The sequence below is a fragment of the Podarcis filfolensis genome, assembly GCF_964270895.1.
Source record: "Podarcis filfolensis genome assembly, chromosome: 8".
NCBI classification, from domain to species: Eukaryota; Metazoa; Chordata; class Lepidosauria; order Squamata; family Lacertidae; genus Podarcis; species Podarcis filfolensis.
Genome location: NC_139611.1, coordinates 54,602,401 through 54,614,890, shown reverse-complemented (window position 1 = coordinate 54,614,890; position 12,490 = coordinate 54,602,401). Strand labels below are relative to the sequence as shown.

The 12,490-nt window shown below is 52.2% G+C and overlaps 1 protein-coding gene and 1 long non-coding RNA gene across 2 annotated transcripts in view; one reads left to right on the top strand and one right to left on the bottom strand.

Moving 5' to 3' along the window:
- LOC310767890 overlaps window positions 1-12,490 on the bottom strand; it is a 196,892-nt gene that overhangs the window by 79,677 nt on the left and 104,725 nt on the right. The window lies entirely within an intron of this gene.
- The window catches only part of BCAR1 (BCAR1 scaffold protein, Cas family member), a 38,503-nt gene that overhangs the window by 24,879 nt on the left and 1,134 nt on the right, over window positions 1-12,490 (top strand). Inside the window, exons 2-6 of the mRNA XM_083625178.1 lie at window positions 633-1,268; window positions 8,478-8,624; window positions 8,788-8,895; window positions 9,394-10,533; window positions 12,154-12,243. Of these exons, the coding sequence (XP_083481304.1) occupies window positions 633-1,268; window positions 8,478-8,624; window positions 8,788-8,895; window positions 9,394-10,533; window positions 12,154-12,243 (2,121 nt within the window). The remainder of the gene's footprint in view (window positions 1-632; window positions 1,269-8,477; window positions 8,625-8,787; window positions 8,896-9,393; window positions 10,534-12,153; window positions 12,244-12,490) is intronic.

The following is a 12,490-nucleotide window of genomic DNA, read 5'->3' as shown; positions in this document are numbered from 1 at the left end:
ACACCCCGCCAGCCCTGCTCCACAGCCCCCTCCAATGCTTTTGCCTGGCTGGAATGTGTCCTTGAAGTGCAGTTGTGCTTACCTAGATGCGTACGTGTGTAGAAACCATTTACTTTGATGTGGGTGGAATGTAGCCCAGGGCCTGTCTGCACTGTATATTTAAAGCAGTTTAAGACCCCTATTGCTCTGAAAGAGCCTCAGTTCCCAGAGTCAATCTCTCTTCCCAGGGAACTCTAGGAATTGTAGCTCTGCAAGGGGAATAAGGGCCTCCTAGCAACTCTCAACACCCTTAAAACAAACTATAGCTCCCATAATTCTTAGGGAGAGGGAGAAACCGTGTCTTGTTTAAAGTGGTATCATGGTGTTTTAAATTTATGGCGTGAGTATGGCCCCTCTGTGAACACTTCACTCCGGTGATCCTTTTGAACATGGTTTATGTGATGCTGACTGCAAACTGTACCTCTGGGAGCCATCTTTTACAGCTTGGGGTGTGTGTGTGCCAGTTGCTGACCTCTCTCTACACTGTTCAGCCATTGGTGCCCTGCCACCTGCTGTCTTCCCCCTTTCCCCCCATGCCCTCTGCCGCCCCCTGCTGGCCGCCCTAACTCCCCTCCTCTCTGCCTCTCTTGCAGAACGTGCTGGCCAAGGCGCTCTACGACAATGTGGCCGAGTCCCCGGACGAGCTCTCCTTCCGTAAGGGTGACATCATGACGGTGCTGGAGCGCAACACGCAAGGGCTGGATGGCTGGTGGCTCTGTTCCTTGCACGGGCGGCAGGGCATCGTCCCCGGCAACCGCCTCAAGATCCTGGTGGGCATGTACGACAAGAAGCAGCTGCCGCAGCAGACACCACAGACACCACAGCAGACGCCACAACCGACGGGGCAGACCCCCCTGGCCTACACTCACCAAGGGGGCTTCACCACGTCCCCCGCCTCCCAGTACACCTCTATGCACCCCTCCTTCCTGCCCCAAGAGGACAATGTCTACCTGGTGCCGGCGCCAAACAAGGCCCCGGGGGCCCCCCTCCACCAGGGCACAGTGACCGCGGGCCAGTTCCAGTCGCCCCCGGGCAAGCAGCCCCCCACCTACCCAAAGCAGAGCCCCTCTCAATGCCAGGAGGTGTACCAAGTACCAGCTGGACCGACCAGCCCGCCCCAGGACATTTACCAGGTCCCTCCAGCACCTGCAGGGCTGGGGCAGGACATCTACCAGGTGCCTCCTTCGCTGGATGGACGGGGATGGGAAGCCCCAAAGACCCAAGGAAAGGTAAGCCTCTGAGGGGCACCTGGGGGAGAAAGGGCAGCCAGCACAATCCGAGAGGTGGGAACACCTTCCCTACAAGGACAGCTTAAAGCAGCCTCCTCCAAAGTGGGGCTGGTGGGAGATGCAGTCCAAAATATGTGGAGGATGCCAGGCTGGTATAAAGAAAGGATACCCTATCCGCATGCCAGTGGGTGATTGCTTGTACAGGCCAATGATGACCAACTCTGCCTTTCTTAAGCTTGGGCAGCTTTGCAATGCATTTGACAGGCACACTGGGCAGCAAATCAAGCACCGATTCAGTATTCTGTCCTACTTCCCTTCACGCTGCAGGAGAGCTGTCTGATCTATTTTTAAATTGCCACTTGTGTGTTTATGCAAATGAAAGTAGATTATCTCTCCCCCCCCCCCTTTTTTAATTTTAAGAAAAGCAGAATCAAGTCTTAAAATGTTGAAAACCCCCTTAGGAGGAAGAGCAGGAGGAGGGGGAAAGGAAAGGTGGGTTAAGTGATGCTGCCGGTTTCTTGCCCATCACTGGCTTCCGTTGTGAATAGGCAGAGGCAGCTCTCCCCACCCCACCCCACCCCCTCCGGGTTTAGCACGAGAGCAGAGAGTCAGATGCAGGAACGATGCTCCCAGGAGAAATCCACCACTCTGCCGTCAAAGTGGGCAAGAGTGGCTTTTATTCCTGCAGTCAGACAGTGGTAGTAAAGTGGCTGTGAAGGCATTGTCTTGCGACCTTTGGCACAGAGAAAGAGAAAGGGGCATAAGTGGTTCCTTGTTAGCGGTTGCTGAGCTGGGCGCTTTTCACGGCCAAGGGGAAAGTGCTTCTTCTGCACGGGGTCCATTATTATGAATTATCTGTGCAGCCTCACACACTAGCGGTGTCCAGCATGATTCTCTTCAGAGGTGGTTGGTGGACTCCAGCTCTCATCAACCCTGACCATTGGGCAGCCTGGCTGCAGAAGCGGACGGGAGCTGGGGGCCCCAGTGACATCTGGAGAGGGCTGCATCAGCTGCCCCTTGGACACATACAAGGAGAAACAGAAGCAAAGAAGCTCCCTGTCCCACGGAGCTCATAGTCAAACGGTGCCTGTTGAGTTCAGGTGTGTGGGCATAAATGTGGATGGAATGGGGGGAAGCCGTGGAAAGAAGAACAACGAGGAAACACATGCAGGTTGCTGTTGTTAGAACACTAATGGATACACTGCTGATCTGCATGGCATTCAAGACCACAGTCCGCTGCCCCGATGGGCTTACAAGGTATATTTTAATATAGGGAAGGCAAGAGGAGAAAGGTAAATGGGGGAAAGCAGAAGAAGCCATTCTTACGTTTAGCTAAAGTAGAGGTTGGGGACCAGGGAGTTGTAGCAAAGGGTGGTTGGTGGTTATAGAATTGTTGAGTTGGGAGGAACCTCAAGTGTCATCCAGCCCAACCCCCTGCAGTGCAGGAATCACAGCTAAGCAATGCAGTTAACTAATTTTTTAAAATATTTTTATCCTGGCAGGTAAGCATGAATTGCTAAAACCGCAGTAGAACACTCACACACAAAAGTCTTTCAGCTGAACATCAGTAGTAACACCAGAGGAGCCAGCCTAAAGAGCAGTCTGCACCCTGCTGGCTCTGCTGGCCTGGGGGTTCCTGCAGGGGGGAGACAAATCCATTTGCAACACCAGCAGCCACGCTTCAGACTGCAAAGATGCCCTGGGATTTTTCAGCCTGCCTTGCTCATTGTGGGCAGGCAGCAGCTACCCCATTGTGGCAATCAACCTACTACTGTCTGCTTTTAAAAACTCTTTGCTTCTCTGCACGGGGGCAGAGGCAGTTAGTGTTCCTGGACTGCTGGGGCTGGGTTGCCTCCCCCTGCCCCCAAGTGCTGGTGCTTGCATTCCTTACAGAGAGCTTCCTGGAGATTTGCACCAAGGCAGCCTTGCCTCCTGCCTCCGCTGCCTCCCTCTGCAGTGGAGGGTGGAGACAGGGGCGTGTGTGTGCTCCAGCATGGCTTTCCCCTGGGGAGGGGGGTTTGCAGCAGGCTGTGAGGAGCGGTTTCCTGTTTCTCCCTGGGAAAGGAAACGGCCTCCCTCTGGGTGGGAGGCTTGCTTATCCATCTCTGAGGCTCCCTCAACTTGGTTCCTGGGCAAGCCTGTTTCTGGATTGGAGACGGACAAGGCTCCTGTAAGGAGGCATCGCTGGGCATGGCTGATGCCTTTGGTTTCTCCCAGAGTGCCATATCAAAATGTGGGGTCTTGCAGTGCAAGGGGAGAGCAGAGGGTTGGAGCGTTTGGTTTGCCTGCAGAAGTTCCCAGATTCAGTCCTCGGTAGAGAACCTCTGCCTGAAACCCCAGAGAGAGCTGCTGTACATCAGAGTGGGCCATACTGAGCTAAGTGGACCAGTGGCCTGACTGAGGCTGTGTACACACCATGTTTTTGTTTTTTTTTACATGATATTTTATTCAAATTTCAAGAAAAGATTACAAAAATAATAAGAGAATAAAGAAAAAAAACAAATAATACAAAATACAGAGTAGAAAAAAAAGAAAAAAGAAAGAACAGTAAAAAATAAGTCCATCTTTCAATGTCTTGCCTTTCATTCACTTGTTTCCCTGACCTCCTCACACCTCCCTTTTTTGTATTCCATTTCGAGTAGTTGGTTCAGCAAATCCTTTCCCTCTTTGTTTTTATCTTAGTTCTTTATCTTAACATATTATAACCTTATATTTTCATCTATTAACCAATCATTTTTACATACTCCTTTTTAACATTGTTGCTAAAACCGCTTCATTTCATTCCGACATCATTTTAACATTCATTGATTTTGCAGTGTTTCTGTAAATAGTCCTTAAATTTCTTCCAATCTTCTTCCACCGACTCTTCTCCCTGGTCTCGGATTCTGCCAGTCATTTCCGCCAATTCCATATAGTCCATCACTTTCATCTGCCATTCTTCCAGAGTGGGTAAATCTTGTGTCTTCCAATGCTTTGCAATAAGTATTCTTGCTGCTGTTGTAGCGTACATAAAAGGAGTTCTATCCTTCTTTAACACCAATTGGCCGACCATGCCCAGGAGAAAGGCCTCTGGTTTCTTCAAGAAGGTATATTTAAATACCTTTTTCATTTCATTATATATCATCTCCCAGAAAGCCTTAATCCTTGGGCACGTCCACCAAAGGTGAAAGAATGTACCTTCATTGTCTTTACATTTCCAACATTTATTATCGGGCAAATGATAGATTTTTGCAAGCTTGACTGGTGTCATGTACCACCTGTATATCATTTTCATAATATTCTCTCTTAAGGCATTACATGCCGTGAATTTCATACCTGTGGTCCACAACTGTTCCCAGTCAGCAAACATAATGTTATGTCCAACATCTTGTGCCCATTTAATCATAGCAGATTTAACCGTTTCATCCTGAGTGTTCCATTTCAACAGCAAGTTATACATTCTTGAAAGTATCTTAGTTTTGGGATCTAGCAGTTCTGTTTCCAATTTTGATTTTTCCACCTGGAAGCCAATTTTTTTATCCAAATTGTAAGCCTCCCTTATTTGATAATAATGAAGACAATCTCCCACTTTATCTTTTAGTTTCTCAAAACTCTGCAATTTCAGTTTGTCTCCTTCTTGTTCCAGAATTTCCCAATATTTCGGCCATTTGGCCTCCATATTGAGCTTTTTCTGGGCCTTTGCTTCCATCGGTGACAACCACCTTGGGGTTTTATTTTCAAGTAGGTCCTTATATCTTATCCAGACATTAAACAATGCTTTCCTGACAATATGGTTTTTAAATGCTTTGTGTGCTTTAACCTTGTCATACCACAAATATGCATGCCACCCAAAAACGTTATTAAAACCTTCTAAATCCAAAATGTCTGTGTTCTCAAGAAGCAGCCATTCTTTCAACCAGCAGAATGCTGCTGATTCATAATAGAGTTTAAGGTCTGGCAGGGCGAATCCACCTCTTTCCTTTACATCAGTTAATATTTTAAATTTTATTCTGGGCTTCTTGCCCTGCCAGACAAATCTAGAAATGTCTCTCTGCCACTTCTTGAAACAGTCCATTTTGTCCAAAATTTGCAGTGATTGAAACAAAAATAACATTCTTGGCAATACATTCATCTTTGGTTAGTCTGTTTGCTCCCCTTGCCTTCCTCAGCCAACTAAAGGCAAACAAGGACATTACAAACCTGGGTCTGTTAATTTCCGTGTGTCTGCTCTGAGCCGAACGTGGTTAGATACAGTCCTTGTTTTATATTTAGGAGGTGGCTCACAGCTCAGTGGCAGAGCTCATGCTTTGCATGCAGACAGTCCCCGGTTCAATCCCTGGCGTCTCCAGGTAGATGAGGCTCTAGCGGCCTGAATCTCTGGAAAGCCACTGCCAGTCCGTGCAGACAGTATTGGGCTGGGGAGACCGATAGTCCTGTGTGTTGTGTGTTGGCAGTAGGCAAAGCACCTGGCATGCTTGTCCTCTGTTAAGTAGCCGCCGCCGCTGCTGCGGCTGGCTGACCTTGAAGGAGATTCGGATGGAGCAGGCCTGGCAGAGCAGTAAATGATTCAGGAAAAAAGCTTCTCTCACTTGGCAGCCGGCCAGGCCTGCCTGCCTGCCTGCTAGGTCCCCACCCACGCCTCTTCCTCGCCGGTGACCTTGTTGCTTTTTCCTGCCTTTGAGGGCAGGCCAAAGGGGTATCATGCAGGGTGTGTTTGTGTGTGTATGTGTTTGGGGAGTGGCTCACGGTGGCGCTGTGCGAGTGGCACCACTCTGGGCAAACCTGCGTTGCAGCATCTGGCTGCTTCTGTGCCATGGGAAGATCTCCATTTTTCAGGGCAGTGCCACGTTACGTATTGCATTTATATCCCACCTTTTCCTCTGAGCAGCTCCAGGTGGCATGCAGGGGGTCTTCTGCCCTTTTTAGGTTAGGCTGAGGGGCAGTGCCTGGCCCCCAAGGTCATCAAGGGAAAGATTTAATGCCAAGCGGGGATTTGAACCCTGGTCTCTCCCAGGTCCTAGTTGGTTACCCTAAAGCAGTGTTTCTCAGACTTGGGTCCCCGGCTGTTGCTGGACTGCAATTCCCATCCTCCCTAGCTAGCAGGACCAGGGATCGGGGTGGTGGGAGTTGTAGTCCAGTAACAGCTGGGGAATTTTGACCACTGACCATAAGTGAAGGTTCTCCTAAAGATATGAAGCGATGCCATCAAGCACACCTCTGGTTCGATGGCTGCCATCCTGAGAACCACCACTTTCCCTTTTCCAAACAAAACAAGTTCCCACACCTTATGGCTGTGGTGTTTGGAATACGTGGGCTGCGCATGATGAAATCTTGAAGTCCTTGGCAGGCTCTGTTGGCTTGAAAACCTGCAAAATGCGTATTCCCACCCTCATGAGAATCTTATTAACTTGCTAATTATATGTTGGTTTCCCTGCTTCTTTTAATTTTTGTTGCAAAGCATCAGATCTGTAGATACTAGCATCCAAAGTGTCTTGGGAGACTTTAGATCTGGGGTATTACCTGGGAGAGGTTGCACATTTGCTATGGAGACAATTGGTAGTGCTGCTGCCGCCAGCTCTTGCCTGGGGTCATTTGTGTAGTTTGGGATTGGGGGTAAGTGGTTGAAATGTGCCATAGTTGAACTATGGCACTCGCTCCCACAGGGGGAAATGATGACCACCAACCTAGATGGCTTTAGAAAATGATTAGACAAATTCATGAAGGAGAGGGCTGTCAGCGGCTACCAGCCCAAAGGGCGATTCTGTGCCTCAGTGGTTGGAGGCAGCAATGCTTCTGAATACCAGGAGCGAAGAGGGCTCTTGTGCTCAGGTCTTGCTTGTGGGTTTCCCCACAGGTACCTGGGAACAGAATACTGGATGTGATAGGCCATGGGCCTGATCCAGCAGGGCTTTTCTTGCGTTCCTATGTTCCTAGGAGTGCTTTGGCTCACTAATTTCTGTATACCAGACCTTGCAGACACCATGTTTTGCATCCATCCCCTCTCTGACCCACCTGCCATTTCTGAGGTCCCCATTCCAGGACGGCTCAGTCTTCATTAGTGGCTACCAGGCGTGATGGCTCTGCTCTGCCTCCAAGGTCAGAAGCAGCAATGCTTCTGAATACCAGTTGCTGGAAACCGCAGGAGGGGAGAAACTGCCCTTGTGCTCAGGTCCAGCTTCCCTGAGGCACCTGGGTGGCCATGAGCCTGACCAATAGGCTCTTCTTGTGTTCTTACGGCATGCAGGGGCAAATTGCCTCCTCTCTGAGCTTCAGTGCTTTTGGCAGCTCTTTACTCTACCCCAGGCAGAGCAGAAGCAGGATAAATAATGCAACCTGAGTGCATTGTTATAATTTAGTTAGCAAGAGCTGGCTTTTGCAAAGACTCATAGGCTTAACCTTGTAGTGGAATTCCACTTTTTCGTCGTATTGCACTCTGACTGTGCACAAATGCGCTTGGAGACTCCTGCAGCCTCTGGCTTCCGATGCCTCTCTATGCATGCACTCCCCCCCCCTCTGCAAACTAGCGGCAGCCGGGAAGGCGTCTGCGGCAGGGTCCCTCGCCTTCCCCCCGCCTCCAGAAGCGGCCGCCCATGAGGGAATGAGCGCACATTGTGCTTCATCTCCAAGCCCTTCATTTGCTCAGAGCCAGAAATAGAACATGATGTCATCCCTGCCTCCCCTGGAGAAGGGGCTCCTGCTGCAAGGTGCCTGGAGGTTCCTTCCAGACGAGGGCTGCCTGTGGGCAGGCAGCACCCTCTGCTGGAGGAAAGGACGAGCTGCATCCTATGTGACACACACAGAAGCTATTTAAGAGCATCTTTTAGGATCAGTGGTATGTTCCCAGTACTGTTCGCCCCAGCGTGAAAAAGCTCTTCAGCAGCATTTGGGCATAAGGAAGCATCCAAGAGGTCAGGGCACTGGATAGTGCATTGGACTTGGCTGAATGCTTGGAGGGGCGCTGATGTCCCCCCACCCCTGGCTTTTCAGGGTGACTTTGAGCTAGTCTTTAGGGCATCTCCCAACCCCCCTAAAAGTGTGTGGGGGGGAGGAAAGGATCCTTGGTGAATGCAGTAGGTGAGCCTGAGATGTTGCGGTGTCTCAGACCCATTGGGGCCCCCAGAGTTAGCCTCAGGTAAGTGGAGGTCAGACCTGTGACTTTCCCAGCCAGGTTCCCACCTGCCTAGCCCAGCAAACATTGTCTCATCCACCCCCCTTTTTTCCCCCTTGCAGGTTGTCGTCCCCACGCGTGTGGGTCAGGTCTACGTCTATGACTCCCCCAAAGGAGAGCAGGATGAGTACGACTTTCCCCGCCACCTCCAGGAGATCTACGACGTGCCCCCGACACGGGGTCTACTGGGGAACCAAGGCAGCCAGGAAGTGAGTGATGCCCTGCCTTCTAGAAGTGGGGGGAGTCTGTTTGGCATGGGGCCCACGCAGGTGGGTTGGTGGTGAAACCTCTGCTTCCATATCACCAGCCCTCAATGGGTTTCAAACTCATTGGAAATTAACATCTCTTGCTCTCCTTTGTTCCTTTTGCCAGGTATATGACACCCCCGCCCTGGCAGTCAAGGGCCCCAACAGCAGGGATCTGGCTCATGCCCAGGATATTTATGATGTGCCCCCCAGTGTGGAAAAAGGCCTGCAGGTGGTGAGTATGGCATGCAGGGTTTCTGAGGCGTGGAAGTGGGGAGGGCCTCTATCTTCAGTGGCAGGGGCTGCGGTGGGGGGCTGCCCTAGTGCTTAGGAGAGCCACTCTGACCCAGCAGAGTGGAAGGCGATTGACCCGGAGGCAAAACAAAAATTGCCAAGAAACACCCACCCCACCAAGTACACTCTCTGAAGCATAGGATTGATTTATTGTGTAACTTAATAGAAACAGTTTTATGGCCGCAGATGATAAGAAACAAAAACCTGAATGCTAGACCCTACCCCAGAGTCTCTTGAGGGCAGAGGATCTACCAAGAGGCCCCCCCCCCCCCATTTGCCGATCTGGGCACCTTAGACAGTCTTTAGGGAAAATGTCAGTCTTTGGGGCCCAAGTGAGCACCTTGAATGGGGCCCAGAAATGAACTAGCAGCATGTTTCAAGCTGAGGGGGCTACAGATGAGCTGCTGGATTAAACGCCAGCTTTAATACCCTCCTGCAGGTGTACGACATCCCCCCATCGGTCAGCAAGGACGTCCCCGATGGCCCCGCGCGGGAGGAGACCTACGACGTGCCCCCCGTCTTCTGCAAGGCCAAGCCGTTTGATCCCTTACGGCACCCACTCATCCTTGCCCAGCCCTCCACGCCGGCGGCAGAGCCATACCTGCCCGAGGATGTGTATGACGTACCTCCGGCCGCCAGCAAAGGGGTTCCCGAGGCCCAGGAGATCTACGACGTGCCGCCCGGCCTGAGGAAGCTGGCGAGCCAGGAGGTCTACGACGTGCCGCGGGAGCTGCCGGTGGGCAGCAAAGACGGGGAGGGCGACTACATCTATGACGTGCCGCCCCAGGTGGACCGGGAGGGCAAGGCGGGTGACGGCAAGCGCCTCTCGGCCTCCAGCACGGGCAGCACCCGCAGCAACCACTCCAGCTCCTCCCTGGACATGGTGCCCGTCAAGGAGGCCCCTGACAGGGACTTGCACCTCGACCAGGACGTTGCCATGGAGACGCTGGCCCGGCTCCAGGGCAACGTGGGCACCGCCGTCTCCTACCTCATGTCTTTCATCAGCGGCAGCTGGCGCAGCCCCGAGCAGATGGAGGTGCAAGCGGCCCGCATCCAGGGGGCGGCCGAGAGCGTCCGGGGGGCGCTGCGGGAACTGCTGGAGTTTGCCCGCGCGGCTGTGAGCAGCGCCTCGCAGGCCTCCGACCGCTCCCTCTACGCCAAGCTGAGCAAGCAGGTGCAGAAGATGGAGGACGTGTACCAGGCTCTGCTGCGGCACAGCCAGGCTCTGGATGGCTGCGGCTGGGCCCCCGGTGCCCTGGTGGCTGGCAAGCCGGGGTCCCCGCCGGACGACCTGGAGCACCTGGTAATGTACTCGCGGGGGGTGCCGGACGACACCAAGCAGTTGGCCTCCTTCCTGCACGGGAACGCCTCCTTGCTCTTCCGGAGGACCAAGGTGCCCCCCACCTCCCTGGGAGGGGATGGCAGCCTCGCCCATGGCACCCCGGCTGACAAGGCAAGCAGCATCCAGTCCCGGCCCTTGCCCTCTCCGCCCAAGTTCCTGACCCAGGACTCGCCCGAGGGGCAGTATGAGAACAGCGAGGGCGGCTGGATGGAAGACTATGACTACGTCCACCTGCAGGTGGGGTTGGGCGGCGGGGAAGAGGAGGGGTGTGCTGTGGGGGGGGGAAGGGCAGAGTGCACACACACATAACACACACAGCCTCAAAGGGACAAGCCGCCACTGGGGGAAGATGGACAGGTGGGGGGGCAGGCCTTGCTAGGTCCTCCACCTCCGTTCCCAAAGTCCCGTCATCCTCAGGGGTCAAACCTCTTGCTAGGTTCAAGCCCCCAAGCCACACTCCTGGGAAATGCAGCCAGAATATAATAGTTCTATATTTTAAAAGCCTGGCACCAGGCTAAGTTTTCCATCGTTATCATCTTCTATATATCTTCCACCTTTCCATTGTTAAGCCATGCTCAAGGCGGCTTACGACATGTGAAGGTTTGCGTCATTGCAAGAATATAACCAAAGCGGTGAATGAAAACATAATCAAAGCATAAACAGCAAAATTAAATCTTCCTCAAGTAATTCGTAAGAAGATCTAAAAACAAGCATACAATACGTCAATATCAACACCAGCAAAATCAAGACCTCCAAAATTGACTTTTTTTTAGATAAGGAGCTTTGTAGCCCAGGTGGCAGAAGCAGGAAGGCCCCCTCCTCTTTCTGCTCTTCACCCACTTTGCCTTAGGTTAAGTATTGCCATTAATATACAAAGCCTCTGAAGTTTCTTGGGCCCTGCACAAATATTTTTGCTTTAAAAAAAAACAGGCCCTGCCTGCAGCTTTATAATCAAATAATCTGGGCCGGCCCTTTCATGAGACAGGGTGAGGCAGCTCCCCAAGGCAGATGTGCCCAGAGGCTTGCTGCCCTCGGGGGCTGTAAAGGCTGCTGCCCCATTACCAGTGCTGAAGTATGTTCCAGCTGCTGGTCTAGTCAGTTTTTGTATGTAGAATAGCAGGAGCTGCCCTTGTCTCCTTTGCCTTAGACGATAAAATATCTTTCAGCTCAACCAACGAGTGTGCCTACCAGTCACATGTCTTCTGCAAGACTCTTGTTTGGTTTTGCTGCAGCAGACTAACACTCTTACCGCACTGAAATTTGCACACAACCACCTCCAGTGCTGTCTCTGGTCCCTGCCAGGGAGAGGCTCTCAGAGCTGTGGTGGCCTTTTGCCAGGTCAGATCATGGAGCTGACTTGCTCAGGGCTGTCTCTGTTGATGGGTGCTGGTGCTCCAGACTCTCAAGGGAGCCTTCTCCTGGAGATGTCAAGGTTTGAACCTGGGGACTTTCCTCCTGCCAGGCAGATGCTTGAACCACTGGGGTATGGCCCTTCCCCAGCGGTGGAAAGCTGAAAAATGGGCAGGTAGGAAATGCCTTTTTGCACTCAAGTCACTGATCCAGGTAGCGCAGTGTTGCCTACACCTGCCCTTACCAACCAGGTGTCCACCAGATGTGCTGACGGGGGTTGATTGAAATTGCAGTTCTGAAACATCTGGAGGGAGCCAGGTGGGTGAAGAGTCCTTTTTTGGATGCCTTGGCTAAGAACCTTTTCAAAGTGAAGGTGCCGGGGGCTGAACCTTCTGTATGTCAAGCAGATGCTCTAGCACTGATGGAGCTGGGTTCCTTGTGCTGTGGGTCTGTCCCTCTGGTTGCATCCGCACTAACCTCCTTTTCACCCCTTTAAAAAACAACTAGGGAAAGGAAGAGTTTGAGAAAACCCAGAAGGAGCTGCTTGAGAGGGGCAACATCATCCGGCAAGGGAAGGGGCACCTGGAGCAGCAACAGGTGAGTAGGGTGGGCTTCCTGGGTCCAGCCCCACCACTAAGGCTTTTGCCGGGCACATGTCAATGGTGCATGCACAACATGGTCATCGCCTGTAATGCTTTTGGCAGGGTAGCAGGCACTGGGGATGAGTTCATGGAACAAATGGGGCGGTGGCCCAAAAATGTTTGGTCGCCACTGATGGTAAAGGATGCCAGGGTAGCTTAAGCAGGGCAGACCATGTGGCACTCTCCACTCCTGCCTCTCCACC